Source organism: Rana temporaria, chromosome 7, assembly GCF_905171775.1.
Source record: "Rana temporaria chromosome 7, aRanTem1.1, whole genome shotgun sequence".
NCBI classification, from domain to species: Eukaryota; Metazoa; Chordata; class Amphibia; order Anura; family Ranidae; genus Rana; species Rana temporaria.
The window spans coordinates 5,147,284-5,168,318 of record NC_053495.1 but is presented as its reverse complement, the minus strand read 5'-3'; the positions used below and the strand labels follow the sequence as shown (position 1 = coordinate 5,168,318).

At 49.7% G+C, this 21,035-nt stretch overlaps 1 protein-coding gene across 2 annotated transcripts in view; it reads left to right on the top strand.

The window, feature by feature from the left end:
• The first annotated feature begins 408 nt into the window (after positions 1–408).
• RAD54L2 (RAD54 like 2) overlaps positions 409–21,035 on the top strand; it is a 46,438-nt gene continuing 25,811 nt past the window's right edge. The window contains exons 1-3 of one of the 2 annotated variants that reach the window (XM_040358749.1): positions 409–509; positions 4,987–5,263; positions 17,228–17,396. In XM_040358749.1, coding sequence (XP_040214683.1) covers positions 5,053–5,263; positions 17,228–17,396 — 380 coding nt within the window. In that variant the 5' untranslated portion in view covers positions 409–509; positions 4,987–5,052. Of the gene's footprint in view, positions 510–4,986; positions 5,264–10,129; positions 10,332–17,227; positions 17,397–21,035 lie in introns of those variants that run through there. The other variant, XM_040358750.1, reaches the window with a different exon arrangement.

The window sequence follows — 21,035 nt, the reverse complement described above, 5'->3', positions numbered from 1 at the left end:
ATATGGGGGTGAGTTATAAGGGTTATGGATATTTTGGGGTGATTGATATGGGGGTGGGGTGATGAATATTTGGGGTGTCAGATATGAGGGTGGGGTGATGTCAGATATGGGGGTGGGGTGATGGATTTGGGGGTGTCAGATATTGGGGGGGGGGTGATGGATGTTTGGGGTGTCAGATATGGGGGTGATGGATATTTTGGGGTGATTGATATGAGGGTGGGGTGATGAATATTTGGGGCGTCAGATATGAGGGTGGGGTGATGTCAGATATGGGGGGTGGGGTGATGTCTGTGTCGGGGGCTGTCAGGTGGTCTCAGGAGGGGGAAGGGGGAGGGGGGACTCTCTTTGTGACTTTCCCGCAGGCGGAACCTTAGTGTTGGGGCGGAACGCTGTGTGCCGGGGTTGTGTTCCCGGCGGGGCGGAGTTGACGGACAGGCCTGCAGGGAGGAGGAGAGACCGGAAGTGGAGCCCGGGGAGAGCCGAGAAGACACCAGACTGTACCGAGCCAGGTATGTGTGTGCTGGAAGGGGGCCAAAGGGACCCGTGTGTGTAGAGGGGGAGGAGCCGTTCCTGAGCGGCCATCAGGGAAGAGGACCTGAGTGTGTGAGGGGCAATGTGTGTGTGGAGGAGGGGAGCAAAGAGGACCTGTCTATAGAGCACCATTGTATCTGTGTGTGTATAGGGGGGGCGGTCTGTATATAAGAGGAGGAATCAGTGTGTAAGAGGACCAGTCTCTATAGAAAAGGAGGGATCAGTGTGTAAGAGGACCAGTCTGTAGATAAGAGGAGGGATCGGTGTGTAAGAGGACCAGTCTGTAGATAAGAGGAGGGATCGGGTGTAAGAGGACCAGTCTGTAGATAAGAGGAGGGATCGGGTGTAAGAGGACCAGTCTGTAGATAAGGAGGGATCGGTGTGTAAGAGGACCAGTCTGTAGATAAGAGGAGGGATCGGTGTGTAAGAGGACCAGTCTGTAGATAAGAGGAGGGATCGATATGTAAGAGGACCAGTCTGTAGATAAGAGGAGGGATCGGGTGTAAGAGGACCAGTCTGTAGATAAGAGGAGGGATCGGGTGTAAGAGGACCAGTCTGTAGATAAGGAGGGATCAGTGTGTAAGAGGACCAGTCTATAGAAGAGGAGGGATCGGTGTGTAAGAGGACCAGTGTGTATATAGGAGGAGGAATCGGTGTGTAAGAGGACCAGTCTGTATATAAGAGGAGGAATCAGTGCAGAAGAGAGGACCAGTCTGTAGATAAGAGGAGGGGTCGGTGTGTAAGAGGACCAGTCTGTAGATAAGAGGAGGGATCGGTGTGTAAGAGGACCAGTCTGTAGATAAGAGGAGGGATCGGTGTGTAAGAGGACCAGTCTGTAGATAAGAGGAGGGATCGGGTGTAAGAGGACCAGTCTGTAGATAAGAGGAGGGATCGGTGTGTAAGAGGACCAGTCTATAGAAGAGGAGGGATCGGTGTGTAAGAGGACCAGTGTGTATATAGGAGGAGGAATCGGTGTGTAAGAGGACCAGTCTGTAGATAAGGAGGGATCGGTGTGTAAGAGGACCAGTCTGTATATAAGAGGAGGAATCAGTGCAGAAGAGAGGACCAGTCTGTAGATAAGAGGAGGGGTCGGTGTGTAAGAGGACCAGTCTGTATATAAGAGGATGGATCGGTGTGTAAGAGGACCAGTCTGTATAGAAGAGGAGGGATCGGTGTGTAAGAGGATCAGTCTGTAGATAAGGAGAGATTGGTGTTTATAAGAGGACCAGTCTATAGAAGAAGAAGGATCGGTGTGTAAGAGGACCAGTCTATAGAAGAAGAGGGATCAGTGTGTAAGAGGAACAGTCTATAGAAGAAGAGGGATCGGTGTGTAAGAGGACCAGTCTCTATAGAAGAGGAGGGATCGGGTGTAAGAGGACCAGTCTTTATATAGGAGGAGGGATCGGTGTGTAAGAGGACCAGTCTTTATATAGGAGGAGGGATTGGTGTGTAAGAGGACCAGTTTCTATACAGGAGGAGGGATCCGTGCATATGAGGACTTGAATGTATAGTGGGGGAGGAATGTGTAAGAGGACCGGTCTATATACTGGAGAAGTGATCAGTGTGTAAGAGGACTGGTCTGTATACAGGAGGAGGGGTCAGTAAATAAGGGCACCTGTCTGTAAAGAGGAGGGGTCCGTAAATAAGAGCACCTGTCTGTATAGAGGAGGAGGGGTCAGTAAATAAGGGGACCTTTTTGTATAGAGGAGGAAGGGTCAGTAAATAAGGGGACCGTTCTGTATAGAGGAGTAAGGGTCAGTAAATAAGGGCACCTGTCTGTATAGAGGAGGATGAATCAGTAAATAAGGGGACCTGTCTGTATAGAGGAGGAGGGGTCAGTAAATAAGGGCACCTGTCTGTATAGAGGAGGAGGGATCAGTGAAAAAGGGCACCTGTCTGTATAGAGGAGGAGGGGTCAGTAAATAAGAGCACCTGTCTGTATAGAGGAGGAGGGATCAGTAAATAAGGGGACCTGTCTGTATAGAGGAGGAGGGGTCAGTAAATAAGGGCACCTGTCTGTATAGAGGAGGAGGGATCAGTGAATAAGGGCACCTGTCTGTATAGAGGAGGAGGGGTCAGTAAATAAGGGGACCTGTCTGTATAGAGGAGGGGGGATCAGTAAATAAGGGGACCTGTTTGTATAGAGGAGGGGGGATCAGTAAATAAGGGGACCTGTTTGTATAGAGGAGGAGGGCTCAGTAAATAAGGGGACCTGTCTGCATAGAGGAGGAGGGATCAGTAAATAAGGGACCTGTCTGTATGGAGGAGGAGGGATCAGTAAATAAGAGCACCTGTCTGTATAGAGGAGGAGGGATCAGTAAATAAGGGGACCTGTCTGTATAGAGGAGGAGGGATCAGTAAATAAGGGCACCTGTCTGTATAGAGGAGGGGGGGTCAGTAAATAAGGGGACCTGTCTGTATAGAGGAGGTGGGATCAGTAAATAAGGGGACCTGTCTGTATAGAGGAGGGGGGATCAGTAAATAAGGGGACCTGTCTGTATAGAGGAGGAGGGGTCAGTAAATAAGAGCACCGGTCTGTACAGAGGAGGAGGGATCAGTAAATAAGGGGGGGGGGGGGTCGGTATGGAGAGAAATATACAGATTCATATGGAAGTCTGCAGCCCAGAAGAAGATACAATGTAGCGGTGACAGCTGGGAGCAGTTATCAGTCTGGATGGATCCGGCGGCGGGGATACGATGAAGGAATGTCGCTGTTACATTGTATCTTCTATTCTCCGCACTGCGCTGAGACTTTCCTTTGTATCTCCGTGTATTAGAAACCCTCCCGAGGCTTTATTTTCACATAATTACACCCCAAAAGTCAGGAGTGTTTACTATATATATTACATACTATGTGTGTGTGTGTGTGTGTGTGTATATATATCTCATTATCTATATATAATTACAGTGCCTTAAAAAAGTATTCATACCCCTTGAAATTCCCCCACACTTTCTCATGTTACAACCAAAAAACATAAATGTATTTTATGTGAGAGACACAAAGTGTCACATAATTGTGAAGTGGAAGGAAAATTATACAAATAAATCTGTGAAAAGTGTGGGGGGAGGGGCATTTGTATGGCGCCCCCCGGAGTCCATACTTTGTAGAACCCCCTTTCTCTACAAGTCTTTTTGGGGGTGTCTCTACCAGCTTTGCACATCTAGAGAGGGACATTTCTCCTCCATTCTTCTTCTTTGTAAAATATCTCAAGCTCTGTCAGATTGGATGGAGAGCGTCTGTGATCAGCAATTTTCAAGTCTTGTCCACAGATTCTCAATGGGATTTAGGTCTGGACTGTGACTGGGCCATTCTAACACATGAATAGGCTTTGATCTAAACCATTCCATTGTAGCTCTGGCTGTACTTTAGGGTCGTTGCCCTGCCCCCCCCCCCCCCCCGGTCTCAAGTGTCTTTTGCAGGTTTTCTTCTAAGATTGTCCTGTATTTGTCTCCAATCATCTTCCCATCACCTCTGAGCAGCTTCCCTGTCCCTGCTGAAGAAAAGCATCCCCACCACATGATGCTGCCACTGCTATGTTTCACGGTGGGGATGGTGTGTTCAGGGTGATGTGCAGTGTTAATTTTCCCCACACATAGCGTTTTGTTTTTAGGCTAAAAAGTTGAATTTTGGTGTCATGTGACCAGAGCACCTTCTTCCACATGTTTGCTGTGTCCCCTCCCCCACATGGCTTCTCACAAACTGCAAACAGGACTTCTTATGTCTTTCTTTCTCCAATGTCTTTCTTCTTGTCACTCTTCCATAAAGGGCAGATTTGTGGAGAGACCACTAATAGTTGTCCTGTGGACAGATTCTCCCCCCTGAGCTGTGGATCTCTGCAGCTCCTCCAGAGTTACCATGGGCCTCTTGGCTGCTTCTCTGATGAATGCTCTCCTTGCCCGGCCCGGTCAGTTTAGGTGGACAGCCATGTCTTGGTAGGTTTGCAGTTGTGCCATACTCTTTCCATTTTCCGATGACGGATTGAACAGAAGCTCCGTGAGATCTTCAAAGCTTGGGAGATTTTTTTTTTATAACCTAACCCTGCTTTATACTTCTCCACAACTTTATCCCTGACCTGTCTGGTGTGTTCCTCGGCCTTTATGATGCTTTTTGTTCACTAAGGTTCTCTAACAAACCTCTGAGGGCTTCACAGAACAGCTGTATTTATACGGAGATGAAATGACACACAGGTGGACTCTTATTTACTGATTAGGGGACTTCTGAAGGCAATTGGTTCCACTAGGTTTTAGTGAGGGGGTATCGGAGTAAAGGGGGCGCCATACAAATGTACCCCCCCCCCACACACACGTGTTTCACATATTTATTTGTAAAAAAAATGACTTGACAATTATGTGACACTTTGTGTTGATCTCATAAAATCCATTTATCTTTTTGGTCGGATTTTTCCAGGCTCTGTTATTTTCTTTGTGAGGCTCATTGTAAGTTTCTGTCTGCAGCTCTCCTCCATCTGTCTGTCTGGGCAGGATGAGCAGGTAACGTGCCGCTCCCTGGACCGATCTGCCATGTCTGACGCCTCCGTCTCGGCAAGCGAGCCAGAGCTGGACCCACAGGAAGAGGAAGAGGACGAAGAGGAGGAGGAGGAAGAAGAGGATGATGAGGAAGGGGAGCAAGATGATGACGAAGATGATGATGGTGCCGCCGATGAAGCCGATGAGGAAGATGGGACAGACGAGGAGAATGACGGTGACGATGAGGACGAGACACCTAAGAAAGGCAAGTGAGAGGGATTGGTATATAACCACCAGGTACATGTGCATGAATTTGGGTTTTGATTGGTTCCTCCTCCTTCTGAGCGTGTCATAGTTCACATGTGTGAAACGCAAGGCCTCGGGCAGAATCCGGCCCACCAGGTCATTTCATGTGACCCTCGCACCCAGGGCTTTTTCTTCAGCCAGAACTCTGCCAGCTCTCCTGTGTTTACAAGGACTGCTCACAGATCCCTGCCTGGCCTGCACTCGTGGTGGGGACAAGGGAGATGCAGTGTGGGATGGGGCATCACAAGGTAACCTGCACTGTGATCCCCATCTGTGCCTGGGTGGGCATATTCCGACCAATGATCTCTATAGAAGTGAGGGAGAGCGAGGCGGAGTCGCCTACACAGTCTGGAGGTACTAGAGCTGGGCTGGGTAGGTGAACCGCTGAACTCTGCATGCCGGGCGTGGGGCACCCCTGAACTCTGCACGCCGGGCGTGGGGCACCCCTGAACTCTGCACGCCGGGCGTAGGGCACCCCTGCACGCTTGGCGTAGGGCACCCCTGAACTCTGCATTTTGGTTGTAGTGTACCCCAGGACTCTGCACGCTGGGCGTAGGGCACCCATGAACTCTGCACGCTGGGCGTAGGGCACCCATGAACTCTGCACGCTGGGCGTAGGGCACCCATGAACGCTGCACGCTGGGCGTAGGGCACCCATGAACGCTGCACGCTGGGCGTAGGGCACCCATGAGCTCTGCACGCTGGGCGTAGGGCACCCATGAACTCTGCACGCTGGGCGTAGGGCACCCATGAACACTGCACGCTGGGCGTAGGGCACCCATGAACACTGCACGCTGGGCGTAGGGCACCCATGAACACTGGGCGTAGGGCACCCATAAACTCTGCACGCTGGGCGTAGGGCACCCCCTGAGCGTTGCACGCTGTGCGTAGGGCACCCCCTGAGCTCTGCGCATAGGGTAACCCTGAACTCTGCACCTAATGCAAGCGTGATAGTTATTGACTCTTTAGGATCCCTGCATCTGTTCTCTGAGGGAAAAAAAGCCCTGGATGAATTTATATAGCCTCACAGATACAACTTGCCCTTTGGGGTCGACCAAAATACTGATGCAGCCCCCCCATGAAATTGAGTTTGACACCCCTGTCATAGTTTCTTGTATGTGTATACTGGACAAAAGCTGAACCACAAACAGCTGGATGAGGCCGGAGTTCTCCTTGCTCCGCCTCCTGCGTTTGCTATGGGGTATATTAGCATTGGTAATGGATATTAAAGGAAGGGTGATTTTTGAGATGGAGTGATGGGGGGTTTGATTTCTAACATAGGGTGTGATGTCGGGTCTCGCTTGGGGGAAGGAGAAGTCGCTCTTTGCGCCCTTTCTTAGTGTAGGGGGTAGTTGTTCCTGGCAGGGTGGAGCTGGGCAGACAGACCTCTGAGGATGAGGTGAGACATGGGGTAAGAACAAGGCTAAAATACCTTCCCTTTCCTGGGGAAAATGCTGCACTTGGCTCCCTTTTGTGTTGATCAAATGCTTGAAGGTATTGGCATGCAGAACATGTGATCTCTGCTAAAGGGGAGAATCAATGCTGGGATTGGCTACTCCGCTGCTGAAGCAGAGATGATGTGTCCACATGCCGCCATTTTTTTGTAGCCCAGTTAAGCAGCCATAATTTATAAAGAAAAGATCAAGACTGGGGAATAATAAAATGGCTCTCCAGCCTGTTCCCATCATTCAGGTAGAAAAGGGGCTTTGAAGATGGAAGTTTAGGAGCCTGGGGCATTAGGTGGGGGAGGGGTGCAGAGACTTCTGTGTGCACCTCAGTCAGTGCTCAGTCTCTGGGTGAGGCGTCTTCACATGTGAATGAGGATTTTATGTTTTCAATGCAGGGAAGTGGCTTTTTCATGGTGTTGCTGGTTTAGAGGAGTACTCCTGCAGTGCAGAGTATATCAGGAGAGGAGAGTTCTGGAGGAAGGAGCAGAGTCTTCCAGCAGAGTATATCAGGAGAGGAGAGTTCTGGAGGAAGGAGCAGAGTCTTCCAGCAGAGTATATCAGGAGAGGAGAGTTCTGGAGGAAGGAGCAGAGTCCTCCAGCAGTTTTTCAGGAGGAGGAGGATCAGTACCCATTTTATATATGGGGGGTTGCAGAGGTTGGTTTGTAGGAGGATTGTGGTATTTCAGTTTCTATGCCAAGCTCAGTATTTTAATGTTTCTCATGATGGTGGAGTGTGAGGACTTCGTATGATATGCGGTAGTCGGTGGTTATTGAGTCATGGTTTTGGTTTCATTAGTCCCTGATGAATTAACTGACTGATTTCTCTGTAAAGTCTATATCAGGGCATAATAAATAGAAATTAATTATATTTCTGCAATACAAGCACATTTCCCTGCTGTTGTCTTTTTATAGACATCGAACATACAGGAATCCAGTGCTATATAATATATATATATATATATATATATTTGTGAAAAAAGTGATTTTAATGATGCTTAACCACTTAAGACCCGGACCTTTAGGCAGCTAAAGGCCCAGGCCAGGTTTTGCGATTCGGCACTGCGTCACTTTAACTGACAATTGCGCGGTCGTGCGACGTGGCTCCCAAACAAAATTGGCATCCTTTTTTCCCCACAAACAGAGCTTTCTTTTGGTGGTATTTTATCCCTTCTGCGGTTTTTATTTTTTGTGCTATAAACAAAAATAGAGCGACAATTTTGAAAAAAATGCAAAACTTTTTGCTATAATAATAAATATCTCCCAAAAACATATAACATTTTTTTGACACATTTTTGGGACCATTGTCATTTTCGCAGCAAAAAATGCATTGTTTATTGTGGAAATGACAGTTGCAGTTTGGGAGTTAACCACAAGGGGCGCTGTAGGAGTTATGTTTCACCTAGTGTGTGTTTACAACTGTAGGGGGGTGTGGCTGTAGGTCTGACGTCATCGATTGTGTCTCCCTCTAAAGGGGATGACACGATCGATGCAGCCGCCACAGTGAAGCACGGGGAAGCCATGTTTACACGCGGCTCTCACCGTTCTTCAGCTCCGGGGACCCCAGCGGCAATCGGGTCCCGCGGTCATGGCTGCGTAGATGTACAGGACGTACCTGTACGTACATCTGCCCAGCCGTGCCATTCTGCTGATTTGCAGGAGCCGGTCCTTAAGTGGTTAAAGTGATACAATAAAAAAAAATTCCATTGAATATAGTGCCTGGGGGGTCCCCTTAGTCTGCCTGTAAAGTGGCGCATCTGTACCATGTATAGAACCTGCTGCAGCACATCCTCTTCCGCGACGAGCCCCCCGTTGTCTTCTGTGTGTGTCCCAGAAGACAAGCTGGCCATTCACAAAGCACCGCGTGACTCGCATGCGCAGTAGGAAATCGGCAGTTAAACCGCAAGGCTCCACTGCTGGTTTCCCTTAGATGGAATGGCGGCCCCGGCACCCGATCCGATGGACGGATCGGCCTCGGGGGGCGGACATCGCGGGCTCCCTGGACAGGTAAGTGTCCTTATTAAAAGTCAGCAGCTACAGTGTTTGTACATCTGACAATTACCGCCCCCCCCCCCCCATTTTACTTACCTGAGCCCTGAAATGTCCCGCGACGAGGACGCGCTGCATCTTTGCCTCTGGTTCTCGGCTGTTGATTGGATAGATTGATAGCAGCGCAGCCATTGGCTCCGGATTCTGTCAATCAAATCCAATGACACGGTGCCGGAGGGGCGGAGCGGGGCAGAGTCATGCATTCAGCGGCTATGGACCGCAAATGCTGGACTCAGGAACGCGCCCGCAAGGTAATCCCCTTGGGAGAGCGCTTCCCAGAAGGGGTTATCTGATGTGGGGGAGGAGCCGAGAGACCCCAGAAAACTGCGTTCGGGGCCACGCTGTGCAAAACAAGCTGCACTGTGGAGGTGTGTTCCCAGATTTGTCATGTCCCAGGAATTTGGGGACCCGGTACCGGCCGGCCGTAGGTCCCCTGGACCCGGCACTTGGTACACGTGTAGCCCCATTTCTCATCTACAAGTGTGCAAAGTTTGTTGTCTGGGGGACCTACGGCCGGGGAGCACCGATTTTTCAAATCCGGGCACCCCTTCCATAGACTCCCATGTTAAACGTCAGTCTAGGCATGGGCACAGTGAGGCATGGGCACAGTGAGGCATGGGCACAGTGAGGCATGGGCACAGTGAGGCATGGGCACAGTGAGGCATGGGCACAGTGAGGCATGGGCACAGTGAGGCATGGGCACAGTGAGGCATGGGCACAGTGAGGCATGGGCACAGTGAGGCATTGGACACAGGGAGGCGAAGTGAGGCATGCAGATGGACACCCTAGGACAGTGATGGCGAACCTTGGCACCCCAGATGTTTTGGAACTACATTTCCCATGATGCTCATGCACTCTGCACCCCCCTCTTCCCCCCTGAAAGGTGCCAAATGTGACACTGGAGGGGGGGAGGATTGCGAAAAGCGAAAGTTCAATTTTTGGGTGGAACTCCACTTTTTAAGTGTGAGAAATATGCAAAAAAAAAAAAGAGGAAATCAGGAAGGGGGCCAATACTTTTTCACAGCCCTGTAGATGAGAGACGCATGCAGTGTCTGTGATGTTAGGCGGGAAGCCGGACTAACAATTCCTTTCTGTTTTTCAAAATTAAAAATGAGAAATCCATTTTATCCCGGGCCAGAAAGATCTGATGTGCGGTTTGATCATTTGCCATGTCTGGTTTCAGGGGGGGGGGGGGGGGGTTCAGTGCTGTGCTGTGGGGCAGATGTGTCTTCATTGTGTGTCACTGCTGTGTTGTGTCTGCCGGTGACGGGAGTGATGTGTTATCTAATATTGGAGGGCGTGTTTCCCTGGGGCTCCTCCAGGTGGAGTCAGAGGACAGGCCGATGAATGGATGGTGTTGTCCTTTGTTGCTCTCCCTCCTCGGCTCTTATATAAGAAGTGTAGCGGCGGCGCTCAGCCCCCGGCTTCTGTCCCCTACCTGGATTCCACAGCACACAGGCAAGGCAAGAGTCCCTGATCCTGGGGGCCCCGGGGCCAACATGCGCCTTCTCGATGAGTCTACGCGACCTGCAGGTATTTGCAAACGCTGACTTTTGTCCGGCTCTTACTTGGTGGGCTTTTATAAACTTTATTTCATCATTACAAATATTCATTTAATCCTCACAGGGATGGTGGGAACCCCTCATAATGGGCACAGCGGGTATACAGACCTGGGAACTCAGCACAGGGATGGTGAGAACCCCTCATAATGGGCACAGCAGGTGTACAGACCCGAGAACTCGGCACAGGGATGGTGGGAACCCCTCATAATGGGGCACAGCAGGTGTACAGACCCGGGAACTCAGCACAGGGATGGTGGGAACCCCTCATAATGGGGCACAGCGGGTGTACAGACCCGGGAACTCAGCACAGGGATGGTGGGAACCCCTCATAATGGGCACAGCGGGTGTACAGACCCGGGAATCCCTCATAATGGGCACAGCGGGTGTACAGACCCAGGAACTCAGCACAGGGATGGTGGGAACCCCTCATAATGGGCACAGCGGGTGTACAGACCCGGGAACTCAGCACAGGGATGGTGGGAACCCCTCATAATGGGCACAGCGGGTGTAGAGACCAGGGAACTCAGCACAGGGATGGTGGGAACCCCTCATAATGGGCACAGCGGGTGTACAGACCCGGCAACTCGGCACAGGGATGGTGGGAACCCCTCATAATGGGCACAGCGGGTGTACAGACCCGGGAACTCGGCACAGGGATGGTGGGAACCCCTCATAATGGGCACAGCGGGTGTACAGACCCGGCAACTCGGCACAGGGATGGTGGGAACCCCTCATAATGGGCACAGCGGGTGTAGAGACCCGGGAACTCAGCACAGGGATGGTGATAACCCCTCATAATGGGCACAGCCGGTGTACAGACCCGGGAACTCAGCACAGGGATGGTGGGAACCCCTCATAATGGGCACAGCGGGTGTACAGACCCGGGAACTCGGCACAGGGATGGTGGGAACCCCTTATAATGGGCACAGCGGGTGTACAGACCCGGGAACTCAGCACAGGGATGGTGGGAACCCCTCATAATGGGCACAGCGGGTGTACAGACCCGGGAACTCGGCACAGGGATGGTGGGAACCCCTCATAATGGGCACAGCGGGTGTACAGACCCGGGAACTCAGCACAGGGATGGTGGGAACCCCTCATAATGGGCACAGCGGGTGTAGAGACCCGGGAACTCAGCACAGGGATGGTGGGAACCCCTCATAATGGGCACAGCGGGTGTACAGACCCGGGAACTCAGCACAGGGATGGTGGGAACCCCTCATAATGGGCACAGCGGGTGTACAGACCCGGGAACTCAGCACAGGGATGGTGGGAACCCCTCATAATGGGCACAGCGGGTGTAGAGACCCGGGAACTCAGCACAGGGATGGTGATAACCCCTCATAATGGGCACAGCCGGTGTACAGACCCGGGAACTCAGCACAGGGATGGTGGGAACCCCTCATAATGGGCACAGCGGGTGTACAGACCCGGGAACTCGGCACAGGGATGGTGGGAACCCCTTATAATGGGCACAGCGGGTGTACAGACCCGGGAACTCAGCACAGGGATGGTGGGAACCCCTCATAATGGGCACAGCGGGTGTACAGACCCGGGAACTCGGCACAGGGATGGTGGGAACCCCTCATAATGGGCACAGCGGGTGTACAGACCCGGGAACTCAGCACAGGGATGGTGGGAACCCCTCATAATGGGCACAGCGGGTGTACAGACCCGGGAACTCAGCACAGGGATGGTGGGAACCCCTCATAATGGGCACAGCGGGTGTAGAGACCCGGGAACTCAGCACAGGGATGGTGGGAACCCCTCATAATGGGCACAGCGGGTGTACAGACCCGGGAACTCAGCACAGGGATGGTGGGAACCCCTCATAATGGGCACAGCGGGTGTACAGACCCGGGAACTCAGCACAGGGATGGTGGGAACCCCTCATAATGGGCACAGCGGGTGTAGAGACCCGGGAACTCAGCACAGGGATGGTGGGAACCCCTCATAATGGGCACAGCGGGTGTACAGACCCGGGAACTCAGCACAGGGATGGTGGGAACCCCTCATAATGGGCACAGCGGGTGTACAGACCCGGGAACTCAGCACAGGGATGGTGGGAACCCCTCATAATGGGCACAGCGGGTGTAGAGACCCGGGAACTCAGCACAGGGATGGTGATAACCCCTCATAATGGGCACAGCCGGTGTACAGACCCGGGAACTCAGCACAGGGATGGTGGGAACCCCTCATAATGGGCACAGCGGGTGTACAGACCCGGGAACTCGGCACAGGGATGGTGGGAACCCCTTATAATGGGCACAGCGGGTGTACAGACCCGGGAACTCAGCACAGGGATGGTGGGAACCCCTCATAATGGGCACAGCGGGTGTACAGACCCGGGAACTCGGCACAGGGATGGTGGGAACCCCTCATAATGGGCACAGCGGGTGTACAGACCCGGGAACTCAGCACAGGGATGGTGGGAACCCCTCATAATGGGCACAGCGGGTGTACAGACCCGGGAACTCAGCACAGGGATGGTGGGAACCCCTCATAATGGGCACAGCGGGTGTAGAGACCCGGGAACTCAGCACAGGGATGGTGGGAACCCCTCATAATGGGCACAGCGGGTGTACAGACCCGGGAACTCAGCACAGGGATGGTGGGAACCCCTCATAATGGGCACAGCGGGTGTACAGACCCGGGAACTCAGCACAGGGATGGTGGGAACCCCTCATAATGGGCACAGCGGGTGTAGAGACCCGGGAACTCAGCACAGGGATGGTGGGAACCCCTCATAATGGGCACAGCGGGTGTACAGACCCGGGAACTCAGCACAGGGATGGTGGGAACCCCTCATAATGGGCACAGCGGGTGTACAGACCCGGGAACTCGGCACAGATATTCCACTAACAGAGTTCTTGAGAGATAGAAAAATATCCCAGACGTACATGGGTTTTGTGTGGAGTGGCTCCTGTAGGAACATTTCTGTGATCTGTACACTATAAAGCTGCCCAATCACACGGGGACATCGCTCAGCTCTCTACACGGATTACAGTCCTAGTTGCTTATATAACGTCATTGTGACTTTTTATGTAACACAGAGGCTGCTAAACCTGCTTACATAAGATGAGAGAATGGACATTTCTCTTCCCAAATATTTTACTAAATGACTTCCTTCTCTCCCAGCCCCCCCCCCCCCCCCCCTCACCTCCAAGAGTAATGGAGAATTCACAGGAACCTTATTTCATTTATTTTTTACCCCAAATACCTTTGTATTGGGTTTTACAGTTTACTAAATAGAACATACAAAGCTTTTTTGAAGTTATGAGGTCGTCGCATCTGAGATCCCTGAGTTACAAAGTATCAATTCTGGATTTTTGAACAATGGACATCACTTCTACGCATAATAGTTTTCTATTACATATTACATGCATATATACATACTACATGCATATTTACATACATACTATACACATATATACACACTACATGGTCCAATGTGCATAGTATAGACCAGTGTTTCTCATCTCCAGTCCCCAAGGCACCCCAACATGTTTTCAGGCTTTCCCTTATTTTGCACAGGTGATTTGACCAGTTTCAATGCCTTAGTAATTATTACCACAGCCGTTTCATCTGAGGGAAATCCTGAAAACATGACCTGTTGGGGCACCTCGAGGACTGGAGTTGAGAAACACTGGTATAGTTCACACTCATCATCTGAGGTCCCACTGGAAGATCAATAAACGTGTTTCCTATCTATTAACCACTTCCATACCGGGCCTATTCTGGCACTTCTCTCCTACATGCAAAAGTCATAATTTTTTTGTTAGAAAATTACTCAGAACCCCCAAACATATATATATATATATATATATATATATATATATATATATATATATATATATATATATATATATATATAATATATATATATATAATGTAGTGTGTTTTTAGCAGACACCCTAGGGAATAAAATGCCGGTCATTGCAACCTTTTTATCTCGCACGGTATTTGCGCAATCATTTTTCAAACGCCTTTTTTTAAGGAAAAAAACGGTTTCATGAATTAAATAATAAAAATAACAAAACAGTAAAGTTAGCCCAATTTTTTCGTATAATGTGAAAGATGAAGTTACGCCGAGTAAATAGATACCTAACATGTCACGCTTTAAAATTGCGCACACTCATGGAATGGCGCCAAACGTCAGTACTTAAAAATCTCCATAGGCGTTGCTTATTTTTGTTTTTACAAGTTACAAATTTAGAGTTACAGAGGAGGTCTGGTGCTAGAATTGTTGCTGGCGCTCTAACGCACGAGGTGATACCTCACATGTATGGTTTGAACGGCGTTTACATGTGTGGGGGGGGACTTACGTGTGTGTTCGCTTCTTAACGCAAGCTACTGGGGATAGGGGCGTTTTAAAAAAAAATGTATATTCTTTATTTTACTCATTTTATTTTTAAACTTTTTTTGACATTGTTTTTTTTTTGATCACTTTTATTCCTATTACAAGGAATGTAAACATCCCTTGTAATATGAATGGTTCGTGACAGGTCCTCTTTATGGAGAGATGTGGGGGGAGGGGTCAATAAGATCCCACATCTCTCCTCCAGGCTGGAAAGCATTAGATCGTGAAAAAAAATTCACAGATCTAATGCTTTCAGCCGCGATTGCGGCTGTGTTTACATTCCGGGACCCGGGCGTGACGTCATAACATCGCGCCCGGGCCTTCCGACGATCATAGAGATGACTGGTGACCATCTGGTCACCAGTCTACTCTATGGTTTCCATCGGACGCCGGCGGATCGTTTCTCCGGGTCTCCGATGGCAAAGGAGAGCCTGGAGAAGCACCGGATGGCGGCGGGAGGGGGGGGGACGTCCCCTCCCGCCGCCTATAAGAACGATTAAGCGGCGGAACTGCTGATATGATCATTCTTATGGTGCAGGGATTCGCCGGCTGAAGAGATGGATATCTGAATGATGCCTGTAGCTGCAGGAATCATTCAGATATCCCCACTGAAAGTCCAGGACGTCATATGACGTCCTTGGGCGGGAAGTGGTTAAAACATTTTGTTAAAGTATAACTGAAGGCAAAAAATTTTTTTTTTTGGTTAAAAAAATAAAAAATCGGGGTGGAACTTCACTTTAAGTGAAAGTAAAAGAAGAAAATACCAAATTTTGGGTTGTCGCCAGAAAAGGAATAGAGGGGAAATCTTCCAATGGGGGGGCGGGGCGCTAGTTTTGGTGACAACCAGAGATTTCATCACTTTGGAGGGATTTCCTCAATTAGATAAAGATGGGGGGGGGGTGCATGACATTGTATTCTATAATAGTTATTATTTCTATTATTATGAGAAGAGCTGTTGAAAGACAAGTGGCAGAGGGTCCAGTCCAGCTGAGGGCAATGTACTGTGAATAATTGTATTCTCTCCTGTGATGGTGACGAGGACAATGAGATTATTGCTTCGGAGACTCTCTGCCAGATGTCTTCATTAATGACCCCTAAATCCCCCACCCCCACCCCCATCCCCTTCTATAAGGTACACTCCTCCTTCTGTCAACTTGAGTGCAATAAAGAAATGTGGACAATCCAAAGGATGCAAAACACTAGTGACTGGCTCAGTATTATCTGTACAGCACTGCGGTATATGTCAGAGCCATATATACCGTATTTATCGGGGTATTGCGCGCTCCGGCGTATAGCGCGCACCCCTAATGTGGACCCGCAATTCCTGGAATTTTTTTTTTTTTAGTACTTACAGTTTTGGTGTCTTGTGCGGCGTCCATCGGCGGCCTCGTCGGGTCCGGCGTCCGTCTGCGGCTTCGGTGGTGTCCTCCCGGCTTCTCCCGCGCTGTCTCCCCGTTGATCGCCGCTTCCCACGCTCAGTTTGAACGCCTCCGCCGACGTATACCGAGTGCAGTACACTCGGCTACATTCGGCCAGGCTCGGCTTCGCTCGTGCTCACACTCTGAGGTTTATGCGTGAGCACGAGCGAAGCCGAGTCTGGCCGAATGTAGCCGAGTGTACTGCACTCGGTATACGTCGGCGGAGGCATTCAAACTGAGCGCGGGTATCGGCGTATATCGCGCACCCACGATTTTCCCCTTATTTTAAATGGAAAAAAAGTGCGCGGTATACGCCGATAAATACGGTATGTATAATAATAATAGTGGGGGGGGGGGGGGGGCATTGGAGTGTAAGCTCCTCTGGTACAGAGACTGATGTGACTGGCTCAGCGTTCTCTGTACAGCACTGTGGTATATGTCAGAGCTATATAAATGTATAATAATCGCATGTGAAAGTGGGAGGGGACATTAGAGTGTAAGCTCCTCTGGTACAGAGAATGATGTGATTGGCTCAGTGTTCTCTGTACAGCGCTGCGGTATACGTCAGAGATATATAAATGTTTAATAATTGTGTGTGACTGTGGGGGAGGGGACATTAGAGTGTAAGCTCCTCTGCTCCAGAGACTGATGTGACTGGCTCAATATTCTCTGTACAGCGCTGCGGTATATGTATGAGCTATATAAATGTATAAAATAAGGTATACTCCTTTCATCCAAAGGAAGCAAAACAAACACTAGTGACTGGCTCAGTATTCTCTTTACAACACTTTGGTATATGTCGGAGCCATATATATGTATAATAATAGTGTGTGACTGTGGGGGAGGTGACATTAGAGTGTAAGCTCCTCTGGTACAGAGACTGATGTGACTGGCTCAGTGATCTCTGTACAGCACTGCGGTATATGTCAGAGATATATAAATGTATAAAATAATAGTGTGTGACTGTGGAATAGAATACTCAGGATTTCCTTCTGTATAATGTACTGCTCTCTATCTCTGGTAAGCACCATACGGGAGGTTCTCATAATCTTATTTCATCTTCTTTTTTTTTTCTTTTTTTTTTTTTAGAAAAGTCTCAGAGCGCTGCGTTGGGCGCCGACGGCTCCGATCATGGAGGAGAAGACGAGGTTAAACAGTCGGCTACCTCAGGCCAGGGCGGACCGGAGGAGAAGGCAGCCAACGACAAGGCGGCGCAGATGAGGATTTTAAATTCGACAAGCTTGAGACGCAACATCCGGTGAGATGGAGGGGAAGATGTTGGGGGGGGGGGGGGGGGGATTTGACAAAACTAGAGCCGTTGTGCATGGCAACCAATCCGGGTAAATTCCACCTTTTGCAACAATGTTACAGGTGTTGCAGCCACATTTAGGGTGTGACGGGTAACGTGTTGGCAAGAAAACCGCTGGTTGTGAGTGCAATGCTTTGCAGGCTCCTATGCAAAAAAAAAAAAAATAATAATAAATGCTAGGGCTGTTACTGATTAAAATTTTTGTGTTCGATTAATCGTTTTTTTTTTTATCGATTAATCGACTAATTTCGATTAATTAACGCACATACAGATACAACTACTTTTAGCTGATCTCCTTGCCACCATACTGCCGGGATATATAAATGTGCCCCCATACTGCCGGGATATATAAATGTGCCCCCATACTGCCGGGATATATAAATGTGCCCCCATACTGCCAGGATATATACATGTGCCATCATACTGCCGGGATATATAAATGTGCCCCCATACTGCCGGGATATATACATGTGCCATCATACTGCCGGGATATATACATGTGCCCCCATACTGCCGGGATATATACATGTGCCCCCATACTGCCAGGATATATACATGTGCCCCCATACTGCCAGGATATATACATGTGCCCCCATACTGCCGGGATATATACATGTGCCCCCATACTGCCAGGATATATACATGTGCCATCATACTGCCCGGATATATACATGTGCCCCCATACTGCCGGGATATATACATGTGCCATCATACTGCCGGGATATATACATGTGCCCCCATACTGCCAGGATATATACATGTGCCATCATACTGCCGGGATATATAAATGTGCCCCCATACTGCCAGGATATATACATGTGCCCCCATACTGCCGGGATATATACATGTGCCCTCATACTGCCGGGATATATACATGTGCCCCCATACTGCCGGGATATATACATGTGCCCCCATACTGCCGGGATATATACATGTGCCCCCATACTGCCGGGATATATACATGTGCCCCCATACTGCCGGGATATATACATGTGCCCCCATACTGCCGGGATATATACATGTGCCCCCATACTGCCGGGATATATACATGTGCCCCCATACTGCCGGGATATATACATGTGCCCCCATACTGCCGGGATATATACATGTGCCCCCATACTGCCGGGATATATACATGTGCCCCCATACTGCCGGGATATATACATGTGCCCCCATACTGCCGGGATATATACATGTGCCCCCATACTGCCGGGATATATACATGTGCCCCCATACTGCCGGGATATATACATGTGCCCCCATACTGCCGGGATATATACATGTGCCCCCTTACTGCCGGGATATATACATGTGCCATCATACTGCCGGGATATATACATGTGCCATCATACTGCCGGGATATATACATGTGCCCCCATACTGCCGGGATATATACATGTGCCATCATACTGCCGGGATATATACATGTGCCCCCATACTGCCGGGATATATACATGTGCCCCCATACTGCCGGGATATATACATGTGCCCCCATACTGCCGGGATATATACATGTGCCCCCATACTGCCGGGATATATACATGTGCCCCCATACTGCCGGGATATATACATGTGCCCCCATACTGCCGGGATATATACATGTGCCCCCATACTGCCGGGATATATACATGTGCCCCCATACTGCCGGGATATATACATGTGCCCCCATACTGCCGGGATATATACATGTGCCCCCATACTGCCGGGATATATACATGTGCCCCCATACTGCCGGGATATATACATGTGCCCCCATACTGCCGGGATATATACATGTGCCCCCATACTGCCGGGATATATACATGTGCCCCCATACTGCCGGGATATATACATGTGCCCCCATACTGCCGGGATATATACATGTGCCCCCATACTGCCGGGATATATACATGTGCCCCCATACTGCCGGGATATATACATGTGCCCCCATACTGCCGGGATATATACATGTGCCATCATACTGCCGGGATATATACATGTGCCATCATACTGCCGGGATATATACATGTGCCCCCATACTGCCGGGATATATACATGTGCCCCCATACTGCCGGGATATATACATGTGCCCCCATACTGCCGGGATATATACATGTGCCCCCATACTGCCGGGATATATACATGTGCCCCCATACTGCCGGGATATATACATGTGCCCCCATACTGCCGGGATATATACATGTGCTCCCATACTGCCGGGATATATACATGTGCCCCCATACTGCCGGGATATATATATGTGCCCCCATACTGCCGGGATATATACATGTGCCCCCATACCTGCCGGGATATATACATGTGCCATCATACTGTTACTGTAACCACTCTTACCGGACTATATATTAGGCAGGCAGACCCGTCTGCTGAGTAGATGATACAAGCAGGCTGGCGGGTGATGATGACGTCAGCGCGCCGCTACTCGGCTGCTGCCGGGTGGACCAAGATGGCCGCGGTTTCGGAGCTAGGCCGAAGCCGCGGCCTTTCCTATGGGCAAGACCACGGAGCTCACTCCGCGGATCATGATCGATCAAAATTATTTTAATCGATCAAAGAAATTAACGATTAATCGAGCAATTAATCGTTAATTTCCGCAGCCCTAATAAATGCATGTTTTTTTTTTTTTCCTGCATTTATCATTTTTATTTTAAAGGTGGACTTGGCCTTTAAGTTTGAAAATGAAACATAGAAGCTGATTGCCTTACACACCTCCCCCCCCATTGTAGTATGTACTGTAGCATTCAGTAAGACCTTCCTACTCTAACGCCATCGTGACTGCTCGTTAATCATTAGTTACCATGACAACCCCAGTACCGGCATCACTTGTAAAGTTTTGTATCTGGAGGATGCAGATTCCTATAACGCAGAGGATGCTGACAGCGGCCAAAAAAAAAAAAAATCAAAGAATGAATGAATGGATCCATTCTGGAAATCTATAGAAAGATTTCATCTTACCTTTTCACGTATCCCTGCGTCATCCGTCCCAACACATCTTATAGTTCTGGTCCCAACACTGAATAATAAATCAATCCAGCTGTTTGCTGGTGCTTTCTGTTCTCTTTTTTTTTTTTATCAGAATAATTATTGATAGGTTGTGGCGTGCATCATATTCCAGTCACACACATTCCTGGATGAGCTCTCAAATTTTGGGTGCTTCAGCGACAGCCAGCTGGATACCGCTTCAAGTCACAATGAAGAGATTTGCCAGCACACCATGGAACAACATAAATGGCGTCCAAACGGAGACACCAACAACACGAGGAGAGTGCAACGTTTCGGAGTCACGCAGGACCCCCCCTTCGTCGGGTCACATGGGTCATCACGTCGCGCCCGGGCCTCCGCCGGTCATAGAGATGACTGATGACTAAGGATGAGCTCTAGCGTGTTCGCATAGTACACGTGCAGAGCCCGCCAGGAAGTCTGCACGACGCTGAGCTAATCACAGCCAGGGAGACATTTCCCGATGCTTGGCTGCAGAGATCGGGAAATGTCTCCCTGGCTGTGATTAGCGCAGCGCCGTGCAGACTTCCTGGTGGGCTCTGCACATGTACTATGCAAACACGCTGGAGCTCATCCTTACTGATGACCATC